Source organism: Carassius gibelio, chromosome B5, assembly GCF_023724105.1.
Source record: "Carassius gibelio isolate Cgi1373 ecotype wild population from Czech Republic chromosome B5, carGib1.2-hapl.c, whole genome shotgun sequence".
NCBI classification, from domain to species: Eukaryota; Metazoa; Chordata; class Actinopteri; order Cypriniformes; family Cyprinidae; genus Carassius; species Carassius gibelio.
Window position 1 is genome coordinate 35,610,494 of NC_068400.1, and position 25,285 is coordinate 35,635,778.

Consider the following 25,285-nt stretch of genomic DNA (forward strand, 5'->3'; position numbering starts at 1 on the left):
TGAGTTGTGTTTGAGAGTCACAAATGTTATTAAATGCGACTGTCAATGCCAAACACTGATTGTGGCAAAATAAAAAATACACTTGCAGAAATCTGAATTTTTATTTATTTTTTGAAACATTAAAGGAATAGTTCACCCAAAAGTGAAAATTTTGTGATGTTTTTTTTACTTACCCTTGTGTCGTTCCATGAGCTCGTGTCATGCATGATTTTCTTTCTTCTGCAGAACACAAAATATATTTTAAAGAATGCTGGAAACCAAACAGTTTGGTTACCACTGACTTCCTATGTGAAAAAAAAAACCCTCAAAATGTCATATTTTCTGTTCCAAAGAAGTAATAAAGTCAAATGATGACAGAATTTCATTTTTGTGAACAATCCTTTTATTGTCTAATCTGATTATGCTTTTATCTTCCAAAGGAAGTGTAAATCACAGAATTATTAATATTTAGATTTGGAGAACTGTTTTGTTCCATTTTAGACCATCCACCCCAATCTCAGAGCTCATGGAGTATAAGTATGCTCAAAAATGGCTGGAAGAGCAGCAGGTCAAGGACAAAATCCTGCAGGCCCATCGCCATAAGAAGGTCTGTTGAAGATATCACAGTATGACTTTAATATCAACCTCTGCTTCTATGAGAAGAGTGATTATGTTGTAAGTGTCCACTGAATCCTTCACAGGCTCAGCTTGGACGTATACAGGATACACGAACAACCATGCTCCGCAAGAGTCGCCCCTTACCCGAGCCCCCATCCATGTGGAAAATGCCTCGATTCCAGCAGGTAACTATTCCCCTAGTGCCTACTATTTCATTTTCACTCTGTAGTCACAAAGCAAATTTTCTTCCCCACCTAATTTTAATACTTGTTTTTTAAATAATACATAATTAAAATTTTGGTATATGCATTTTATGTTATATTGTTTTTTTCATTCAGTGTGGTTTAGTTGACTCCCACTGGAAGGATAGACAGGATCAGTGTACTGTGTGTGTGTGTGTGTACATGCATGAGAGAGAGAAAGAGAGAGAGAGAGCGAGAGAGAGCGAGAGAGTGTGTGTGAGTTGTGACAGTATGAAGTATGAGGATGCCTTGCTGAAAAATCTACGTTGAAATAACAGTATATGCCTCAAGCCCTTACGATTGTTCACATGTACACTAACCCCTTCAGTTTTGGTCCCTCTGCTAGCCTTAACCACTAAGTAAATCAAAAGTGCTTTGTTTTTATTGGTCTTTTGCGTTGACAAGCTAACTACCAGCCTGACAGCTCTACCTGTCAGCGGGGCATGAAAATTTTCTATTGACAATCCCCAGTGCTTCCAATTATGAGGGAATCAGACTCCTGCTGAGCTAATGATGGCCCTTATACACATCCAAACACACCTTTACAAGCACTGATGGAACACCACAATACATATGCACTAGCCACAGTATTCATATACACAGGGCTCCGAACGGTGAGTAAGAATTGTCACAAATGCATCAAAAATATTAAATCATTTAAAAAAAATGATTTGAAACCCAGTTGAGGAAGTTTTATATCAACAAGATATCAGCTAATTCTAGTGTGAGTCACTGTTCCTTGCACACAACAACAAACACAACGTGACACCATGATCCATTATGTCTGAAATTTGAAAAATTACTCAGAAGAGTTTTGCTGGCCAAAGGAATGTTGTTCTATTATTGGTTAATGAAAATGACATCTGTTGTAAAACATCAAATTGGAACAAATCTGTACAGTTTTTAAGCCATCATATTAAAACACAACAACATGGAGATATATGTATTTGCATGACACATGCACATGGTTAAACATGAATATATCTCTCACACACAATGATATCCCATACTGCTATTTTTTTCCTTTTAACTCTTTCCATGCACTCCTCCACCATCCTATTTTTCTTCTCTGTCTGAATTTCCTCTGCAAATTACAACCCCCTCCCCAACCACACACACACACACCCCGTGGCTGCCTGTCCTGTCGTCCACCCTCAGTCGGCTCTAATGAGGGAGGGAGAGTGTTATTTTGGTTGCACGCCTGCGTTAAATTCTCTCTTGTATGACAGCTGATGGAGAGAGAGAGGAGCGTTAACCTTATAAAAGATTTACCTCTGCTCATTACAGCCTGTCAGGTAGCTGTCCCGATAGCACCAGGTTCGACATTTGCATCCTTGACTCTCTTCTTCATTCTACACTCATTTTCTTCATTCCTGTTGTTTGTTTGTTTGTATTGTCACCTTCCTTTACATCTCTTTCATTCCACCTTTCTTGAGACGTGTGTTCCTCCTATTAATTCAAAAAGGTTTGGAGGTGTCAAAAGTGTTTGAGAGAGGCAACAGAGTTTTTTAAAAATAGAAAAAGAAAAAAGATAAACAAATAAATATATATATTTAAAACATGATGTGACACACCGGTAAAGTTTCAGCATGTTTTTGCTGTTCATGAGCATGCCATAAACATGGTAAACAAATAAAATAAAGATTTTCATATTTTTCTTATCTGCCTGTTTTGAGCATTGTTGAAATTATAAATGTGCTGTTTCAACAAGTTCTATTATTTAATAGCTGTCAGTATACATTTTTACGTACCAGCTTAGATGCTACAGAAGTAAAATATGGGCAAAGCGTCTCTGCTGCCTTTTACAGGGATATGTTTTTTAATGTTCGACTATTCTGACTGCACTTTAGTGTATGAAAACAAAGTCTTCCATGTTCCAACAGTGCCATCCATGTTACTTTCCTCTGTCATTCACATCTTTTTGTTTTTGGTGTTGAGCTGCAATAAGCCTAAATCTTTTTTTTATACTCTAGGACGATTTATCAGATCGGATGAGATTATATGCTCTTTTTCCTACATTTTATATTTCATTTATTATATATATATATTAAAAATAACCAAACGTACACTTATATCTCTTCCTACCCAGACAGCATCCCAGTCTGCTGAAAGTCAGTGTAAGATTTATGAGATACTCTGTTTTGTATTCTGAAGGTGGGACCAGCTCTGGACACCTTTCGAGATCCTGAAGCCCGGAAGAAAGCCATGAGCGCTCACCACTCAGAGTCTGCAAGCAGGAGAGGGATTCTGGGTCAAGGCACTTACACGGTGGATTAACAGAGCTAAAATTATTACATCTCAGCGCCTCTGTGAATCAGGAATCTTCTTCAAGTATTAATCTCTCAATAATTTTTTTTTATGTAATTTGTTCTTTTTTTTCTTTTTTTTCTTAGCATTAATGTGTCTACACAACTACATATATTTTTTTAATTGAATAAAAACGAAGTGTTTTAAATGAAAATAGGCTATGTCATTTTATATTGGTCGTTGAGATATCTGAGAGTTCGAGTGAGGGTCTTAGGGTCTGTGCACGTTTAAAAACCCTGGTTAAGATGTTGGTTTGAAAAAGGAAACGTTGATAAAGTGGTGAATGTAAACTCTAGCACCTTGTGCAGGATCCACATGTCACGTATTATGTACCTGCGATTTATTTAGAAGAAAAGAGGGAGGGTTGACTATCTTTCTCTCCCTCCCACAACACATACGTGATCATCACCCCCCAAAAAACACCCTTTAACCAATAACGACGTGGCGCTCGGGACAAACGCGGAATGGACACCTTTAAAAGCTTGTTCCTCCTCCAGTATTGGCTGTTTCCTTGAGGGTGTCATTTTCAGGTCGTGGAGATCACTGCCTGTGTTTATACTCCGTTACAAAGGTTTAGTCCTTGCAGACCTGGACTAGAACTTTACACATCAACATCGAGTTTAGGTCAGAATAGTTGGGGCTTAGTATGGTTGTAGTTGTGTCTCTATAAAGCCAGATAAGTTTCCAAGCTGATGAACAGAGTTATAATGAGTGCCGTTCTTGTGTAGTTGTACCTGTCCTTGGTGCTGAAACTGACCGGTGCACTTCACGGATTTGCTTTTGAGGGACTGTACGACAACAAATTCAACAAAATTGACCTGCAGTCAACGACAGAAGAAGGATCTGGTAAAAACAACTTAAAAATATAGGACTTTTTTTCTGGGACAAGATCTAAAGGAGTTTAGCGGACTTTAAATGGCCAGAATTATAATCTAAATTTACCGTTGTAAACCTACCAATTTTCGCTGTATCACCAAAATCAGAGTCTGAAAGGACAGATGCACATTTGATATCGATTTGTCTTGCGATGGAGGTATCAAACGGGTCGAGCTTTGGGATCGAGTCTATACTTTCTCACAGACCGACCAGCCCGTGTATGTCAAAGGGGGAGTGCAGGTCTCCAGCGGAGTTGAGCCCGCGGTCGGATCTGGACAGCGGCTGTTCGTCGCCTCCCTCCCCGAGACGGACCTCGGTGGAAGACGCGGTGCAAAGACACACTCGCGCCCTCGGACTGGACTCTCCTTTACAAATATCCCAGCAGCCGCGAACAGTCACGTCCTCGTTCTTGATCAGAGACATACTAGCGGACTGCAAACCCCTGGCTGCCTGTGCTCCTTATTCTAGCACGGGACAGTCAGCACAAGATAATGAAGACTGCATGGACAAACTTCACAGCAATTCGTCCTCGGACAGTGAATACAGGGGTGAGACACACTAAGACTTTTTTTTTTTTTTTTTTTTTTTATAAAGCAAAATATATACTCAAAAGATTTAAACTGTTAAATTATTATTATTATTATTATTATATTAGTTTAAAATTGTATTCTTAGATTAAGTTCAAATTGATGATTGCAGTTTTACATTCATACGAAATTAAGTAAAACTTACTGATCAAGATAAATATGTAAATGTATTTTTTAATGTTTCAAATCGAGAACTAAAATAAGAAATACGTCCGAAAACGGTGGTTTTTCTAATAGATCACAAAATAAGTTAAAAAAATAAATAAATAAAAAAAAGATATTTTCGTTTTCTTTCTATTCCTTTCTACAACGCAGAGCAATGTAATGAATCGTTAAATGTATCTGCAATCGAAACACATGGTATCTAAATAAAATTTAATATCTGTTTCGGAGGTCATTTTAGCCAAAATGTACAATGGTTTCAAACCAAAATCAAATATCCTGATACAGGTTCAATCAACTGAGAGAGCATGTTTGCTCACGATTATGCTCACACCTAACTAGCAATAAATGGCCTAATTTTGGCTCTGAATTGTTCCATCTGATGATCATAGTAACATAACGACAAGTCGCTTTTGAGAATCTTCAGTTCTCATTGCAGCTCAGTTGAGCTGTTTTTAAAATGATTTAATGCAAAATGACAACATTAATATAAACAAGTGTTCAGTGCTGTTTAAACGCATGTCTAAACCACGGGCGTTTTAAATAATGGAAATAACTGAATTTACTAATGGGAAAGGTAAAATATCAAACATGAATGAGCTCTAGTAGGTAAGAAATGGCAATTCTATCAAAATGACAAATGCTTATGGTATAAATATGTGCATGCCATTTTCAGTGAAAGACGAAGCTGATCGCGAAATCTCCAGCAGTAGAGACAGCCCCAGCTCCCGGCTGAAGAAGCCACGGAAAGCGCGCACTGCGTTCACTGATCACCAGCTCGCGCAGCTCGAGCGCAGCTTCGAGCGTCAGAAGTACCTCAGCGTGCAGGACAGGATGGAGCTGGCAGCGTCCCTCAACCTCACCGACACACAGGTCAAAACATGGTACCAAAACCGCAGGTGAATACAACCATATAGCCTACTTCTGCACTGTCAAAGATGCAACTGACTAGCAGCTATTATGCGAGCCGAACCACTTTTAAAGGCGTTTTAAATTTACAGGTTTTATTTTTCAGAAATATTATAATATCAGTAGTATTGTGTAAAATAATTGGTTGTGTTTTTTCTTTCATGCTGTCAAAAAATTAAACCACAACAGAAAAAAGTTGTGCAAATAGCCTATACAACCACGCACACCACGACTCCAACACATTTAATCATAAATAATAAATTACCGCATCTTGTATCAATAATTTAGCTACCGGGTAGTAATTAAACAATTGCCAAAATTATTAATTATTTATTTGAAATGGCTCTTTGCTGAGTGACAATTTGACGGATGAGTGTTCTACAGGATATTACACGGATTCATCCTCGACGGACAAAAACTTACCATGAAGCGCCAAATTGTAGTTTATTATTATTATTTAAATATTTATAGCTCTGACTTCATTAAGGTGATGTTGGGAGAAGCAAATATTTGTAATTTTATTCATGTTGTACCACTTTCATACCACTTTGTTTCCAGAAAAAAAGTAGACTGCCCTGCCCTACTATAAATTCACCTTGCACATTGAATTAAAAAAAAAAAAATTAGGGTTATTTTATTTGATCTGAGCAAATAGTTCCTTTTTTTCAAAATGTCAAATTATGAGAAGAGAAAAATAAAAAAAATAAAAGCCTAAAAATTTAGGATACACCTAAAGACATTGATAGGCTAACACCTAAAGAGGTCGTCTTTGTTTTATGGTTTAGTGTCACATGACAACAAAATGGCTTCCGGCATGTTAGTTATGGACAAGATTATAAAGAAAAATATGCATTTTTAACACCAGCAATCATAATAGAACGCATTCTAGACTCCGATATCATTTCCAACAATTTCAGTCATTTAAGAAGAATATTTATATATAAAGAAAACATGAACATTATATTGCAAATTAATGAGGCTGTTTGTTTCAAACAGGACGAAGTGGAAAAGGCAGACAGCAGTTGGACTTGAGCTCCTCGCGGAAGCAGGAAATTACTCAGCTCTACAAAGAATGTTCCCATCACCCTATTTTTACCCTCAAAGTTTGGTGTCTAACCTCGACCCGGGACCAGGGTTGTATCTGTACAGAGGGCCGTCCGCGCCTCCACCACAGCTCCAGCGGCCTCTGGTCCCGAGGATCCTCCTGCACGGAGACCCAGCGTCTCTCCCTGGAGTCATACCGCGACACACGCCGCGATGAACTGATCCAACCTGACAAAAACTCCAACCTCAGGAACGACAGGGTCGCGCTTGGACAATACCCATGTATACTGAACATATAAACGCGCAATAATAGACTTTACAAACGACTCTGACCAAAAGGTGAATGCTAACTATTTATTAAACTTTAACGTGCGGAAGTAGCCTAGTAATTAGAAAATAGTTTGACGAGGTTCCATCACTAAATGAATCTCTTGACTATTTTCTGAATTAAGTTGCTTTTCCCCTAAGAAATGGCGTGGTTTATTTACACAAAATTATGACGCAAGCAAACCAAAAAAAAAAAAAAAAAAATCAACTGAACCATATGCAATACAATTGTGGATTTATCTGATAAAATGCATTGTAAGAACAAAAATAATTAAACTTAACGCTAATAAATAACTAACAAATGTAATTGTAACAAATGTACTTTGTCACCAATTAATGTGATGGTGTTGGTAGAGCTGAGCGAGAGTTTTTCTAATGAAATGCACAGACCAGCGCAAAAATGAGACTACTTATGGCACTACAACCTGTTCAAAATGAGAAAGAAAATGAATCCGTTTTTGTGGAAATTGTGTTGTGTACATGGGTAGTTTGCAACCCGGTTCAACAGACGCCAAAATACTTTTCTAAATAAAGACTGTGAATTTGTCAAATATGACAGTAGTAGTACTTTATTCTTCGATGTTCTCTTGTTCAAACAGTTTTTGTTTATTATCTGTGAATATATGGTACATATAACAAGCTTTAAAATAAGCAAACATTTCATTTTTACAGCTTGACATCAAACAGGCAGCCCGTGAACGCTTCAGGCTTCGCAATAAAAACAAAATCTTTTTCGTTTGTTTCCTGCGCTCAGTTTGTGACTTGCTCTCCCATCCCTCATTCACATAAATATTTAGGTTTTTAATTAACATAAGCATATGCATTACTGCCAGAGGAATCCTTTTGTATGGAGGCTCACATCGAAACCAGCGTATCTGGGTAAGTGGTTAGTTGTGTGTGTTTAATTGACCAATCATAATAGGCGTTTCATTATTACAGACCAATCAAATGTTTACAAGCGGCTTTTACGCTAATAAAGCGACCGTGAAACGTAATATTCCGGTCAAATTTCTTTTAGCGCTCGCAGCGAAGACTCGGCCAAAAGACAGCAGCTGGTGACCGGCAGAGTCAGACTCGAGGCTTGGACAGCTGGTCAGCGTAAGCCTCCATACATATCCAGCCCTATTTACCTGACCAAGCCAGGGAAATGAGCTAAAAAGGTTTAACAAAGGCTATTTATATGCGGTGTTCTCATAACCTTGTGTACAACATGAAAGGCGCCAAAACGTTTGGATTCAATCCTGTGGAGAACCCAAAATCTGATTAAAACACACACACATTAAATATAATTCACTTTTATAAAAAAAAAAAAAAAAAAATGAAGTGAATGTACTACAACATTCTGTAAATCACATCACGTAAAAAGTCATGTTTATGGCACCACATTTATAATACATTCACAGGTGAACTGACTGTGAACAATAAAACATTCCGTATGCACTTTGCTCTATTAAGTCTATTTTACCTGCATGACACAGATGGAAAAAGAAGGTTCTCAGACCACACTGCTGAGTGTTTGTGCTTTGTTACAGGTAAAGAAAAAAATGTCACTCTGTATAAAAAAAACACCTGTGTGTTCAACCCTGAGAATCCAGCTGGCTGCAAGGACTCTGACCTCAGCATTAAAAGAGCCTTGGATCTCTCCGAAAGTCTTCCGCTTTATGCTGCGGTAGATTGCTGTTCCTCTGCTTGACCGTTCTTCTTTTTCCTCGTCTTCTTAGACTTGGATTCTCCATCTATCCCACTGAGATACTCTGAGCGCATTAAGTTTGACACTCGCTCTTTCGCCGTGAGTTTCTTGGGAGGCCTGAAAAACATTTAAATCAACTTATCACTCTTGTGTGCATTTAAAAAGCATTTCCTCCCAAAACCAAGACAGAATAAGGAAAAAGGGTGGAAATAAACATCTTGACCACAATGATAAAAAAGCTGAATGTTTCAATCATCCCGAATCTGAGATTTATTCTGTAAAGAGAGGCGGCAAGTTGACTGGCTGGCTTGACACTGGCTGAACAAATTTCCCACTGTCGTCAATAAAAGGCTGGTAGACAGCAGCGGGGGCCTGATGTAAAACTAGTGACTGTTTATCTAATCAATAACTCTGGAGAATGAAGCGTTGCTTTGTCCCCATGGGGCTGCTTAAGGATCCAATACACACGCACCTACCTCATGGTGACATACGACACACTCTACCCCCGGGGCTTAGAGCGGCTATGAGACAGCAGTTATTGTTCTATTGGTCCCCGAGCGCTCTACAGGGACCCCTACAGGGGATATGAAGCATGTAGATATACATGAAGATGGTATATTATATACAGCATAGAATGTCACTGTTTTTACACATGCTGACAGACATGTCAAACATGATACATGCCTCAGCAGAAGCGATTCATCAGCTAGGTAAAATTAAAATCTAATCTAAATTCTCCTCGGAGGTAAAGATTGTACAGAGGGAGATCTTCAAGCAGAGTTACAAATTGCGCAAAGCATTCGGGTACACAAATAAAAAACTATTTTACTACAAAACCTGCATCCTACGGGAAATCCAGATACAGAGACAAGATCTTCTATACTTTCTGACCAACAAATCTCTGTGACTTGTCCATGAGTTTTCCAGTCATTGATGATGATTAGAAAAAAAAATTTCATTTAATTAATATTTTTGAGCAAGGATGCAACAAATTGTCCAAAAGTCATAGTAAAGACATTTATTACAAAATAAATAAATATTTCAAATGAATGGTTCTTTTAAAAACTCTATTCAGAGAATCCAGAAAAAACTGCATCACTGTTTCTACAAAATATTAAACCGATTTCAACACTGATAAGAAATGCTTCTTGAGCACCAAATCAGCATATCAGAATGATTTCTGAAGGATCATGAGACATAGAAGACATAGAAGAAAAATTCCACTGTCAACACAAGAATAAATCAAACATTAAAATAGAAAAGAGTTGTTTTAAATTATATCACTGAACATAATAATTTCACATTATTAAATTTTTTATCAAATATTGATCATGCACAATAGACTATATTCTCCATATTTTATATATATATATATATATATATATATATATATATATATATATATATATATATATATATATATATATATATATATAATAAAATAAATATATTAGCTATAAAATATTAACACAACATCCTCCAAAATAAAAAATAAAAAAATAGAATTAAACTCTCAGAGGGACTGGTGTGTGTGTGTGTATTTTTGGTTGCCTGTAATGGCCTCTCTCCCATGTACCAGAGGTCTTTGTTGTTGTGTCGCATATCCATAAGTGTGTGTGTGTGTGTATGTTTATATTGGTGTGATCTGCTCATTAGAGAAATCTTGTCTGGACATGGACAGTGTACACCACAGTCTGCTGTAATGAAGTCTCTCCTGACAGGACAGTGAAACTCGATTGAGACCGCAAGACAGCACAGCACAACAGAGAGATGTCACACACACAATTTATAAGATGGGAATGGTAAATGTTAATAGGGCCAAAGCACTGGCCAGTTAAGTGCTATCAGCATAGTGCAGCATGAATATTCTATACTGAGCGATGGCTGGTAAATATAGATGTCAGCTGTCAGCTATGACGGCTGATAAGTTCATTACGGCTGTTGTCTGTTGTCTGGGCAGTGGAGGGAGAGTGTGAGTGCGTTACGGCTGCTCTGGGGCAGCTCCCCTGGGACTGACCCATTGTCCCGCTCCATGGGTTTCATTCACAGGTCCTGCTGCAGGTCACCCTGCCAATTACTAGTGGTTAGACACATGCTTCTCCCTAAAGTGTCTGAGCCAGCATGTGGCTCAAGTCAAAACTGAATAGTACCATAAATAATTGTACATGTACAGACGAAGCCACAAAACTATTTAATAAACAATTCTGAAATGACTAAGATGAGCAGAGCACCAAACAAATAAAAATAAATCTAAACCAGATTTTTTTTAAGCTGACAAATTACAAAATCACTCGATAAAGATGGTTACAGTCGCTGTTCTTCATTGTGATGACAAGGTGTTTTAGTTATATAGACTACAGAGATTTCAGTTATTCAGAACTATGTAGCTCTTGTAGTTGTATATAGTATAAATAATATTTGTTATTTTTATATAAATAAAATTATAAATATTTAAATATTATAAACCATATTTGCTAGTCTATATACTATAAACTACATTTATGCATCAATTTAAAAACAAATACTATAAAACCATTTAAGAATGTCACTACTTATTCATTATAGAGAATCAGTTCTAAATTAAAAGCAACTTTAAAATATTTTTGTATAAATGAATAATGGTATTAAAAATAATATATACATTGCAAATATTCAAATTCTAATATTTATAACAAATATTAAAACGATTGGTTATTGGGTGTATATATCCTTATTTACACAATGTCATTTGAACAGTATCAGTAAACAGACTGATGTAAGACTCTTTATAAAAAATAAAAATAAAAAAAATGTAAAAAAAAAAATCACAGAAAGAAGGTTTTTTTTTTTTTTTTAAGCAGACATGCACGATAATGACTTGAAATCAGTTGTAACTATTCTCAATGATTGACTGACACTAATGGAGCGAGTCATATTCAAACCATGAGCCAATTTGTGACGTGTTGTGAATCTATTTGATCGACTTGGGGTGGAGGGGTTCATAAGAGTAATTTCATAATACATTCATGAAACACTTCCCTGACTGACTACATTTTAAATTACTGTCGCACATTTTTTTATTAAAGCTGTTACAGGGCTCTATCCTAATAGTTTTACATATAAAGCATTCTATAATGAAAGCAGCTACACACACAGAGCCCTTCGACAATGGAGTAAGATCTTGTGTAAAGAACAACTACCGGGAGTCTGTTTTCCACTCTGAAATAAAACGGTGCAACTCAGTTAAATTTAATGTGTCACTAACCTTGAGTAAAGCAACTTTAACATCAGATTTTACCAAACTGTACCTGACACCCCCTTTACAGCACAGAGACAGCACACAGGAGCGTTTGAGCCTTTATCTCAAAGGCACACTAAAGAACTGAAGGTGGGATGAAAGAGAGGGAAGTAAAATACAGCAGAATACACTCACAATAACAGAAATTTTCAAATGACAGTTCTGGTCTGACAAGAGAACTGTGATCACTGCATGTGCGGGTCAGCTATGAAACACGTGCTGAACACTAGAGGAGAGGCCCATATGTCAATATTCTTTATTTAAACGCGTGGATGCAGATAAAGCTCCTCACTATGTGACAGTGATGACGTTCTTTGGCTCTGGCTCGGTTTAATTAAGTGTCCTGTGGAGAATCTGACCACACAAAGAAAGGCCTACACCAACACATCCATGCATGAGGGCTAGTCTGGACATGGCCTTTGCTAACCAGACCCCACGCTAGAAGCGCCACATTCAATCCTGTGGGAAATGACCACTAATAACCCTGCAGTGTCAAGCACTGGCCAAACCTAATAGTTAGTGGCCCAACAACTATACTGCGATGTACTAGACATATCATCAGCACATAATCAAATCACCACCATCCTCGTCTGGAGTCAAAAATTACACTTGTGCCAACGACTGCTATCAGATAAAGTAAACCATTTTTTGGGACAAGAGTATAGTCTGTATAGAAAGCAACAAAAACAGCTCTTATAAAGGATGTCCTAACTGATATACTTTGGGAATAATGCTGCTGCTGCATCACACAAGGGAAAACATGAGTGTGTCAGAGGTGAAAGGTAAAACTTGCAGCTGGTAAAGGCAGGATTTGACTAGTCCTTTTTGACCCTGAAGAGCTCTGCTGCAGTGAAAGACTCACAGCTGCCAAGAGTGCGTGTGTGTGTGTGTGTGTGTGAGCTCTGGGCTTTTCTCCAGTGCAGCCATGCTGGCAATTTTCAGGGCAGCCGTGACGATACATTTACACTAATTCAACGTCCTACAAAATGGCTAAAAGGCAGTGTTTCTCCTCCCTTTTCTTCAAGAAGTGACACTTGATAAGTGGATGCATCTTAAAAAAGCAATAAAGGATTTTGGAGGTTTCACATAGGCTGTGTTTTGCTGAACACCAGATTTAGGCTTGCTTAGAAACATCAAAAGCACTTCTGTACCTAGTTGATATAAAAAGTGAAATTAAAAATTAAACAATTCCTATTCTTTTTACAGTTTAATAACTCAATCTGGTTTTGCAGTAGCCGTTTGAAACATCTTGATCTTGAACCATTCATTTGGGGTTGGTAAGATTTTTTATTTTAATGATTTAAAAAAAGTATCTTATGCTCACCAAAATGGCATTTATTTGATCAAAAATACAGTAAAAGTATTAACACTGAAATATTCCTAAAATTTAAAAAGAACTGTTTTCTATTTTAATGTTTTTAAAATACAGTTGATTCCTGTTATGGCAAAGCTGAATTTTCAGCAGCCATTACTCCAGTCTTCAGTGTCACAGAAATCATTCTAATATACTGATTTGATGCTCAAGAAACATTTCTTAATATCAACGTTGACAACAGTGGATGCTGTTTAATGTTTTTCTGGAAACAAAAACATCTTTAGCCAGGATTTGATAAAGCTAAAAATCTTTGAAAAATCCAAAATCTTTTACGTTATAAATGTCTTTACTGTACATTTTGATCAATTTAATGCATCCTTGCTGAAAAAAGTATTACGGTAACTACTTTCTTAAAAAAAAAAAAAAAAAACACTTGAATGGTGGTGTATATGACATTGAGCTAATCGGAACACTTCCCTTTAATTACAATCAAAGGAAAATGTAAACAAAACAATGAAAAAAAGAGCGCAACTTCAAACCTTACATGGAAAAAAGATGTTACAGAACCTACAAAGAAAAATGTACAATCAAACAGAACATGGGTTAACTGATCTAAAAGCAGAACTAGATCATTCTATCTGGCAGCGCAAACTGTTTGACAGATTCATAAATTACTGTCCAATTGCTGAAAACTTGCAGTACCTCTTGGCTTTGTCTTTGCCCTTCTTGGAGTCTTTGCTGTTGGCAGGATTAGTGGTTATGGAGCTGCCCAGGCCCTGGGGTGCGTCCCTCAGGCCAAAGCTCTTAGCAGCGTGGCCCAGGTGCAGGCTGCGGATGTGGAAGATGTGTTTCAGACTGGAGGGGTACGAGGTGTATGCTCTCAGGAAAGACTGCAGTGCTATAGGACCAAAAAGAGTTATAGCACACAGCAGACTTTTCCAAGCACTTTTACTGGCATTAAAGGATTTTAAACCCTATTTTAACAATAATAATATTGCTTCATTTGAATTAATTGGTCCAATTAATTGATATATTTAATTAATTGATTTACATTATTATTCAACTCTGTACAAATAAAATATTTTACACTCAATACTTTGTTGTTTAATTTATAATTTATTTTTTATTGAATACAAAAATCATCACAATTGCAATACCAAGCGAAATAATTATTATTTAGAGGTTAAATGGTTGTTTAAAAAAAAAAACTATTTACTATTTAGCTAAATTTCTTTGAAGTAAAGTGAAAATTTAGCTGGGCTGCAAAACTGTAGAATCCTAAATGAGAATTTGTTTTTTGTCTTACCGCACTTCGCTGTTTGTAGAGACTCATTGCTGGCATGAACATAATTCTCAAAGTCAGTCTCTACAACGGTGGCTCTCTCTCGTACCTCCTGCTCAAAAGATGCAGCTGATTTCTGTACAGTCAAGTACAAAGAGACAAACAACAAAGATAAACAAAAATCTGAGTAATATGAATGCATTGCATTCCAACAATTATGCGGTAAAATTTTTTTTATAATAAAATCCAATTAAAACCAACAGCATAGCATAAACATTATTGGTTATACAAACTAATGACACCTCCCCTCCCCATCAATGACCTCTGACCCTAAAATGAGGCTGCTAATAAGGGGGGTGTCACGGGTGAGGATTACAACCAGCCGAAAAGGACATTAAATCAGGATTAAGACTGACTGAGCGCTGGCAGAAACATTCGCTCATTGTTGTCAGACGGCTCTCATTGTCGAGAGAGAGAGAAAAAAAAAAGAGCTAAAGAGAAAGCCATTCTTCTCCCACAGCTGTTCTCTAGATCTGCATTTTCACCCACATGCGATCTTCAACCAAAAGTTATAACAGTTATGCACAGTCCAACAAGTCAACATTTACTCTTTGACTGTTTTTAAGGCTTAGATGTCAGAAGTTACCTTACTGTCCCATTTCCCTCTGACTTTGAATCGCGCATCCTTCATCAGATAGGCCAAGATGTCCTCCATCTTCTTTCAGACAAACTGAGGGTGCAGATGGATATTATACATAGATATATAACACAATGGGAAATAAATAAACTGCACCAGCATTTTCCTGATTGTAAGTTGTCTGGTTCAGATAGTTTAGCTCAACCTTATGGAGCCCTGCTAACCCTACCAAACTCCTTCTGATCATCCTTTAGTCCTGTAAACTGTAACGTGAGCCAAATATCATAGTCCTTGTGCCAGCAGAACAGATTCATTCTGCTCTCACGCAGAGAGACTGGGAGTGTGTGTTCTCCCTCGGCACAGAGTCATCAGTCCAGCTTTTGACTGTTATATTGTGGACTAGGGATTTTTGACAAACTTTAATCACAGTGTCAGGGATTGTTCTTCATACATACATCAGATGTGACCTGCCCTGCATTCCCCTACTGCTGTGTTCATCGAAATGATAAGTAAATGTGATATAGATGAGACGCCAGGCAGCACACCTGATGTTGTGATTGGCCAGCACATCCACAAAAGCCATCTCAGAGGGGGTGAGGAAGAGCAGGCTGCTGCCCTGAGCTCCAATTCGTGCTGTGCGGCCCACACGATGAACATACTCTGCGGCGGAAACAGGAGGGTTATACTGCGAAAGAAAGATGATATTCATTTAAAAAAAAGAAAGAAAAAAAAAAAAGGTAGTACTGGATATTTGAACAGTTCAGTAATAGTAACTAAACTGGCTAAAGTGTCCATTGCACTAGCGATGTGCAGTTATGAGATGTTACAAACGAAGAAACCTAACCTGAACAATCCACGTAACCTGAGGCAGATCCAATCCACGCGCAGCCACATCCTAAGGAGAAAATAAACAACATTTTTTAATATTTACTTAAGCAGACATCATTAAAAAAAAAAAAAAAAAAAAAAGGTGTGATTTTGGGATATATAGTAGTTTTATATCTAGTATAAAACTACTAGAAATTATTTTCAGATGGAAAAAGTTCAGTTATTTCAGTTAGTTGCCTGTGCAACATTTCTATTTTTGTGTACGTTTTTAAATACTGAAATTACTAAATACTAAAACTATATATTCATGACAAAACCAAATAAAAGTACTTAATATTTTATATTTAACTGTATATTTTACAAATCTATTGTCACACTATGCTGTTATGATTTCAAAGCAAGAGTGATATTTACAGCTCCTACCTTGATCGACTGTATCTTCTTCATTATGGTTACCAGCCCTGGCCCCTGAGCTTTAATCACTATGCCACACTATTTATTAATTAATTTAACTTAACTCCAGCTCTCAACCTAAACTAGCCTAAACTCTCAGTTGAGGTTTCTGGAGCTGGTACAGATGGAGACCAACACAATGCCATGCCAGGCTGTCAACAGGAATAGAAGCACTCATTTACTCCAGGAGCCTTTCTGCAAAGTGACAAGATGGAAGAAGAGGAGGTGGAGGAAAGGGACTCTCACACCTGTCAGGCTCAACTTTTTTTTTATCGACTGACTGTGATGTAACGTGAGCTACATCATTAGATCAATTCATTTATGAGTCATTTCACAAATTTTCATTTGAAGAATTTCCTCAAAGGGTGTTCACAAGTTCATTAAAAGCTAATAATTAATTACATTTTGCAGTAATATATTTCTGTGTTCAATTTATAATTAGACGTAAATTTTATATAAATTATTACTACTCACAAAATGATGTATAACATCGTAACTGAACATGTTAATGAAAAATGTGTTTATAATATTTTACCCGTTGGACAACTGCATATTTTCTCTTTTAATTGTTATTTAATCAATTTTTTAACAATGTATAATATGTATAATATATATTATATTATTATAATATAATTGATGTATTTCTGGCCCTCAGGTATGAATAAACCAGGCTGGGAATCACTGCTCCAGGCTGCAGTCATGGGCAGCTACCATACAAATGGTGCTAATTTGAATGACTTACCGTACACAGCAGAATGCCAGTTTTACACTGTGAGAACTCCTGGAAGACTTCTGTGCGATCCTGAAGAGAGAGAAACAGGAAAGTTCACGAAATAGTTGCCGTTATGTTTTTAAGGTGGTCAAACACTATACAAAAGAGAGACACCTGAGCTTTATCTTTAATTACAAAGTTATACGAGACAATATTTCAGCAAAAGAACTATCTGCATTTATATCAGAACAAAAGATGAAGCAGAAACACGGATGAGAGCCCATCTGAAGATGGGATGTCCGACAGCTCCTCTCTCTTTTTCTGTATGGAGCACAATCTGTTGTGTGCTGGAACAGCTGCCCGTCTCCTGCAGCTCTCCTCATCGAGGAGACGTCCAGAGCTCAGCCTGTGCTGTCCCATTACCAAACCCATCCATAACACTACAGGCCAGCACCACACCCAGACCTGCTCTCTCATACATCTGACCAAGAGACTTCAGAGTCCCCTGCCCTTCCAGTGCCATATGGGCGACCCACGGCAGCTCCATTTATGTGGGGGTGAGGGTGCAGGCTGGACAGTGGCAGGATGCCGTTCCCCTGACACTGCCACAGGGCACCGACTGCTGCTGTTGCCTGAACGCCAGCTGGCCGAGGGCCGGCGGACCCCACCGGTCAACCAGACCATGATGGTCTAACCTAATGTCATGTGCTGTTGCTACTGATTCTGGATGCTTTTAAAAGACATGGTTGTTTTAGCAGAAAAGACGCATGGGCTCCATTAATGTGTTGATGTAGTCTGGAATACACTACATGACTTTTGCTCAGATTTTTGCATCAATTTAGGGATTTTTTTTACCTTCAGGCTATGTCTCCATCAAGTCAGAGGATATCAACATGTTTGATATTTTGACTCCATTTTAGAACACACGTTGTGTTCATTTGTCACACATCTAGCAATAAGATACACATTTCTGCATGATTTTGCCGTACTTGGAATGACTTAGAAGACTAGTAGTATGTGATCCTCAGCCCATTTTTTCTCTGTAAATTCTCATAAAGTCGGCAAGTGAATGATGCCTACTGTATTTAAAATCTGTTCATATTCTAAAAGTCGTGTAGTGTATTCCAGCCTTAAGGTAAAATCTAAATATTTAATTGCTGACTGAATAACAAAAGTGAGGCTAAAATAGGGCAGATGCATACTAGCTGGCCATGTATATAAATACTAAATACATTTTTTTAATTTATAAACATTTAATATCAAACCTATGTTTTTTTGTTAAAATCTTTTCAGAATTTGGAAGACAGTGAAGACTGGACTGAAGGAAGCTGAAAATCTAGGTTTGAAATCACAATATAAAATTCAAATAGAATTTCAAAATAAATTAAAATAAAGCAGTAAGCCCCAAGAAGCCGTGGTTTACAGTGTATTCATAAAAGTCGAGGGGCGTTGTTAGGCACGACGTGAAGCGGCTTTTATAAAATGGTTATTCCGTATATGTAGTAATAATACATAGAATAAAACAGAGCAAATAAAGTGCCATGCTATAAATAAAAACAGTGTTCTTTCACCAAACAAAGTAGTTCCACAGAAACAGTTGATCACTGATCTATATATCTGTGCGTGTATATATACAGTACAGACCAAAAGTTTGGACACACCTTCTATTACACTATATATATATATATAGTGTAATTTATAACAGCTTCGAACGCAGCTCAACCAATCAGAATCAACCGGAACTATCCGTTTTATAATAGAAAACAATTATTTTTAATCCCAAATAAACAGTGGTTCTTAAGCACTCACAAGGAATATAAGTTAAAAAGCATTGATGTAAACTTGGCTATCCATTGAAAACCTGCCAAAATTTGTATTATTATTTGAAAACAAGATTATTTGAAATCTTTGTAACATTGCACAATATTAATTCCCAATATATAAAATCATTCTTTATTGTTACAATTTGCAAATTATAGGATAATAGTTAAGTCATCAAAACTATAAATGCCTGAAATGGAAGAATGGGAATAATGTAAGGACCAAAAAGCAGACAGTTAAATCCTGTGTCCTGTGAGGGAGAGGTTGGTCTAATAAAACCAAACTGCATTCTGTGAACAAAACCTTGACAATCATTATAACGGGATTTGACACATATCGTCTCACCTCTTGTCTCATGTTGCCGTGAAGCCTGTAGAAGTTAAGGGATGCTGAGGCGTGTTTGGTTGATGTGGTGCTGGGCTTCTCACAGAGGATTGCAGTAAAGAGAGTAAGCAGAAATTCCACAGCCTCACAGCTGGATATGAAATTGACCAGCTTCTGCTGCTGCTCAAACTATGTACAAAAACAGCATAAAATACTGAAGTCCAGTGACAGCTACTGTGCATGTAACATCACTTTCTTTGCTACTGTAAGCTCAAGCAGTAATAACATCATTGATTATCAGTTAAAATATTTTGGCGATTGAGTCACACTTGATTTTAAGGTCCAATGCTCATTATAACAATGACTTTTGCTTTAATAAACTCTTAATTTGCAGCTTATTAATTCATTAGTAAGGTAGTTAAGTTTGTGAATTGGATAGAATAAAGGATGTATAAAATGTGCTTTATAAGTACTAATAAACAGCCAATATGTTAATAATAGGCATCCTAATCAGCAACTAGTTAAAGGGGGGGTTGAAATGCTATTTCATGCATACTGAGTTTTTTACACTGTTAAAGAGTTGGATTCCCATGCTAAACATGGACAAAGTTTCAAAAATTAAGTTGTACGTTTGAAGGAGTATTTTTGTTCCAAAAAAACCTCTTCCGGTTTGTCACAAGTTTCGGAAAGTTTTTTTCGAGTATGGCTCTGTGTGACGTTAGATGGAGCGGAATTTCCTTATATGGGTCCTAAGTGCATTTCGGATTGCACATCGTTTATTTCTTAAGGATAATGCAGTCCCAACGGAAAAGGGTCACGATTGTGTGTTGGAACCGCATGCGGTGAGTAAAACTGCTTCAAATATCTCTGTGTTGTTAACTTAGCTATCAGCGCGTAAGCACATCAAGTAAACAACATGCGGCGATGTCATCAAACTGCACTTTCCACATGTACAGCTTAAAAAAAAAAAAAAAAAAAAGACGACAAAGTGGAACTTAGTCATTTTCCAAAACCGCTAAGCAAATATATACAGTTTCAGTACATACCACATAGAGACGCCTTTGCTGATGCTGCTCTTGTTAAATTTCAGTCTCTGGATCTGTGTCACAGCTTCCACATGCTCTCAACTCAAAAGCCTACTGGCGCTCGTGATTCTTTAGCTCCGCCCACACGTCACGCCTCTAGGCACTCGTGTTTTTCCGGGAAAAATCGGTACAGACTATCTTTCTCTTATAAATATAATAAAAATAAAGACTTTTTGGAGTTATGAAGGATGCAGTACTGCTCTATAGGTACTCAAGATTAACAGGATATTGAGTGAAAACGAGCATTTCACCCCCCCTTTAATAGACAGAATTGGTCCCTATATTAAAGTGTTACTGGTAACTGAACTACAGTTCAAACATTTGGGGTCAGACTTTTCTGAAAGAAATGTATACTTTTCTTCAACAAGGATGCATGAAATTGATCAAAAGTGACAGTGAAGAGCACCAAATCAGCATATTAAAATGATTTCTGAAGTATCATAAAGACACTGAAGACTGGAGTAATGGCTGCTAAAAACATCACTGGAATAAAATAGATTTTAAAATGTAAAACTTCCCAGCTCGTTCCTTTTCCTATTTGGTAATAATTCCTATTTTAAATAAATAAATTTCCTATTTTAATAATTCACCAGGCTGAACTGGAATGACTTGAGGTGATCTACAGTGTAACACAACAATACCACTGAGCGTTAATAACTGGGCTTTAACATATGGTGTTCTGTACCTTGCATTTGGCCAGAATAAAGGCAGCCAAACAGACCAGGTGGAGTTTCCTGGGCACCACCACAACGTGCTGCTGCAGCCTCTCAGGCACCGCATAGCTGTCTGACAGAGCCTGAGGGGCCGCCTGGGGACACACTTCAACTGTCTCCTCACTCCCCTCTGACACATGGATACTCACGGGCTCCTTCATACTGATACTGGCTAATCGGGACAGTCCTGGACGTGAAGAGAACAGGATCAGCATAAACGGTTGCACACACATGTAGATTCTCACCGAGCACTACGGAAATAGGAAGGTGTTATAAGAGGCTCAATAATTTCAAAATAAAGAGCCTGTTCTGTCATGCAAAGAAGATAAAGACTGGATTTGAGAGACAAAAACTCCTGTCAGCTCATCCTAGTCTCCTAGTCTGTTTCCACTAGAATGAAGTCGGTATGTCTAAAAGCGAGCGCTTATGCCCCTGTCTCCCTTTACATCCAGACACACTCTGTACAGTGGTAGTGAGAGGACGATGAGTTTACCCTCGGTGAGCGTGGCTGAAAGCAGCACATTCTGCCTGGCAAGTCCAGTGGCGTTCAGAGCATTCAGAATCACAGTCAGATCTTTCTCAAAGCCCAAATCCAGAGTCCTTCAAAACAGCATGGATGAACTAAGCATAAATACACATTTCTTTGTCAATTTTTCAGGTATTTTACACAGTCAAATGATGAATTGCACTTTAAAGTGGTAAAAAAAAAAATCTGAATAGTACTGTAGAAAAGTGGAATAATATTGGATTAATAAAATATTAATAAATAAACAATTAGTAGATTAAAGGTTGACAAATGTGTTAGTTACACCCCTAATGTAAACCACACAATTTCATTCTCAGTTCAAACCAGCAAACAATTTATGTTTATTTATGTTTCAATGCCATCAACAACCATGTCTATATTCATGCCAACATCAACAGAATAGTTTCAATACATCATTTACAATAATATAAAATGTTCTTAAGCAACAATCACTATACATAATACAAATAACAACGATACAGATAAAACTCATATAGAAACTTTTATTTAGTGATATTTCTAAAAATTTTCCCAGAAACCTTTTTAAAAATGTCTCAAATCAGCGAACAGACTGACCTGTCGGCTTCATCCAGAATGAACCTGCGGACAGCACTGAAAGCAATACTTAAAGTGTTCTTTATGTGGTCCACCAGTCGACCTGGAGTCGAGATCAGAACATTAATGCCCTTCCTGAATTTAAGACAAAGACAAGCAAAAACATAGAAAAACACAGCAGACTGAAGTGACAGTGCAGAGTGAACTATAGACTACTATTAAAAGTGTGTGGAGTCATTAAGATTTTAAGATTAATGTTTCTGACAGAAGTCTATTACACTCAACAAGGCTGCATTTATTAGAATTTTATATTATATACATTAAAGTTGAAAAAAAAATAATAATAATACAAAGTTGAAGTTTCAGCAGCCATTACTCCCAAAACTGACATTTGTTTCCAGGGTTATTTGAGTAATCTAAAGTTTAAAGAACGATGTTTATCTGAAATAGAAATGTTTTATAAAATTCTAAATGTCTTTGCAGCCACTTTAGAACAATTTAATGCGTCCTTGCCTAATAAATGTATTTTAAAAAAATCTTACCGATTGACAAACTACAGTGTATAATGCAGTAATTCTGTAATCTATTGGAAATGGATCTGTAATGCAGGATACAATACTTTTACATTTGGATAAATCACCAGAAATCTAGTTCAAACCACCTGCAGTAGATGCATGTATTTTGTGTGGCTGTGTGTGCTGTAAATCTGGCTTTTTCTGCTTTTCTTTTCTCTCCTCCCATCAGAACTCCAGGCACAATCCAGGTGAAAGGCTGAAAGGAATAAATACAATGAGCTACTTTTAAAGATTGAAAATGTAGTGGTTTGTTCTGTGATGTATTATTCATTACAGAACAATAATTTAGCAAAAGTGCAAATCCTCACTTTTAGAAGCCTCTGAAACATCTGAAAGCTCTGCAGGGCAAGCTGAAGGACAACCGGAAACAGATCCAGGTTGGAAGGAAATAAAAAGGGTACATATAAATGGAATATGCAGATACATCAGAAAATTATGTTTTCTATCATTTAATACAATACCTCTCTGGTTGGAACAATCACAACAGCCAAAGTCCCGTCTGATCTCTGGAAAAATATTATACTTAATTTAAGACATCAAAAGTTGATGCACATAATGGTGCAATAGCTATTTTATGGATAACATTACTTCTGACTCAAAATGTATTTTATCAATTTATTTGAATGTTAATTATAATACAATACATTGTTTAATGTCTGATTGCTAATGACCCCAATTTCTCCACACATAATCAATAAATGACAACCTTTTAAAAAAAAGTACTACTTTAAGCCAACTAGAAATAAGGAAAACATAAAACTAAAATGGTTATGTGATCAGTCGGTAAAGTCTTGATATTGAGCGTGTTGTTTAAGACATTTAGGCTGACTTGCCTTGACTTTAGGCTGCATCGCTTGTAAGAACTGAACCACTGGAATTCCATAAGCCAATGTTTTCCTTGCAGGAAAAATGGAAGAAAAAATATAAATAAATCAAATTTTTGTTTTTGTCCATTCTTCTTTGCTTGCAACATCTATCTTAAACATAGCAACTTGTACATGTAACATATTAAGAGTTACTACTTAATTTTTGTAAACAATATAAATAACAATCTGACCATTCAATATTGGATTACATTTTATTTACATGAAACATGGCGGGAATCCCACCTGATCCAGTCTGGGAGTGCACGACAGCATCTTTACCAGACATCAACACTGGTATGGTTTTCTTCTGGACACTAAAAACACAGCCGAACATGAGAAAAAAATGCAAAGAGGTGGACAATAAAAGGTAAGACGCAGCCACAGTACCTCGTCATGCTGGTCACATTCAACACCTTATGGAGCGTTGCCACCTGTAAAACAGTTTCGATGAGAAAGAAATGTGTGACTAAAGGCCGCAGAAGTGATTTATTTAAGCGATTTTGAGGTTTGTTCGTACCAGATGAGGATGTAGATTGAGTTCTTCAAACATGTTGCTGGTGAAGACTTTCCTTTACTTGATTTACAGCAGGACTGGGAGAGAAAAAGGACAAGTAAATTGCACGTAAAGGCCAAATTTTGAGAAAGACCCCAGTTAGTTTACACAAGCTCAAATGTGTTGCATCTACCGGAGGACATCAGGGATCTCTGGGTTGTTTCTGAAGAGAGACGATGTCTTGATAAATGGTCTGCCATGGTCTCCAAGCTCTTCGGGAGCTTTCTTTGGAAATGTTTTCACCTTTGATGGTGACTTTTCAGCAGAGTTTTCTCCCTGGTCCTCGTTCTCCTCTGTGTCTCTATTAATACCCCTCTGAGAGGGGCTTCTGGGGGTTTGAGGCTTTTGCTTATGTGTGTGCTGTTGACCAGTTTGATTAATCTTCCTCTGTTTGGAAGCGCTGCTCTCCTGGGGCTCAGAGACAGCCTTCCTCTTTGTTTCCCGCTTTTTCTTTAACATCAACACAAAAGATACAGCACTTTAGAATCAGGCTGAAAGCAACTTGTGTGTAAACCAGAGTAACATAACATCAGGGTGTAATGAGAATGACAGCAACAACACAGGGAGCAGGTTTGACTCACATGTGCCCATTTCTCTGCTGTTGACAGAGGTCTTCGATTTGTGTTTTTGTGAAAGTTTACCGGAGCTGAGGAAATGTTGAGCATCAGCGCGTCCTCAGCCATGATAGTAAGCAGGCTATAAAAGCCTATTAAAAGAGGTGCTGTACTAGCTATATAACTATACTTTACTAGCACAGACACGTCAGACTACTCACAAGATTATAAATGGGTGATTATCATTCGTTTAAATGGCGGAAATGTATGTTTTCAAGTGATATTCACTTTAAAACGGTAAAAAACACACCACAAACAGCTTTATCTGTATGAAGTGAAGTTTCACACGTGTTTTTCCTCCGGCGTTCACCACAACGTGAGGACATTTCCGGGTTTGACGTTACCAAAATAAAAGTCCCGCCTCTTTTTTGCTGACTCGAAGTTCATTTAACCCAGAGCCATATAGAG

General features: G+C 37.3%; 3 protein-coding genes across 3 annotated transcripts in view; 2 read left to right on the plus strand and 1 right to left on the minus strand.

Moving 5' to 3' along the window:
* LOC127957684 (cilia- and flagella-associated protein 77) overlaps positions 1 to 3,290 on the plus strand; it is a 39,245-nt gene extending 35,955 nt beyond the window's left edge. Inside the window, exons 5-7 of the mRNA XM_052556315.1 lie at positions 481 to 586; positions 681 to 782; positions 2,994 to 3,290. Of these exons, the coding sequence (XP_052412275.1) occupies positions 481 to 586; positions 681 to 782; positions 2,994 to 3,116 (331 nt within the window). The 3' untranslated portion in view covers positions 3,117 to 3,290. The remainder of the gene's footprint in view (positions 1 to 480; positions 587 to 680; positions 783 to 2,993) is intronic.
* A 107-nt stretch (positions 3,291 to 3,397) lies between these two features.
* Positions 3,398 to 7,607, plus strand: LOC127957683 (barH-like 1 homeobox protein). Its single transcript, XM_052556314.1, has 3 exons — positions 3,398 to 4,570; positions 5,448 to 5,670; positions 6,677 to 7,607. Exons 1-3 carry the CDS (start codon positions 4,174 to 4,176, stop codon positions 6,939 to 6,941), a joined length of 885 nt encoding a protein of 294 aa, XP_052412274.1. The 5' UTR covers positions 3,398 to 4,173; the 3' UTR covers positions 6,942 to 7,607.
* LOC127957685 (probable ATP-dependent RNA helicase DDX31) lies at positions 7,605 to 25,243 on the minus strand. Its single transcript, XM_052556316.1, is given in 22 exon segments — positions 7,605 to 8,858; positions 14,036 to 14,231; positions 14,640 to 14,751; positions 15,262 to 15,335; positions 15,338 to 15,345; positions 15,798 to 15,937; positions 16,097 to 16,147; positions 17,276 to 17,335; positions 19,412 to 19,579; positions 21,161 to 21,375; positions 21,682 to 21,788; positions 22,291 to 22,410; positions 22,976 to 23,040; positions 23,153 to 23,194; positions 23,306 to 23,350; positions 23,678 to 23,741; positions 23,938 to 24,024; positions 24,098 to 24,141; positions 24,228 to 24,279; positions 24,281 to 24,301; positions 24,397 to 24,713; positions 24,845 to 25,243. Coding segments are annotated over 22 exon segments (2,238 nt in total). The 5' UTR covers positions 24,947 to 25,243; the 3' UTR covers positions 7,605 to 8,710.
* Positions 25,244 to 25,285: the final 42 nt, after the last annotated feature.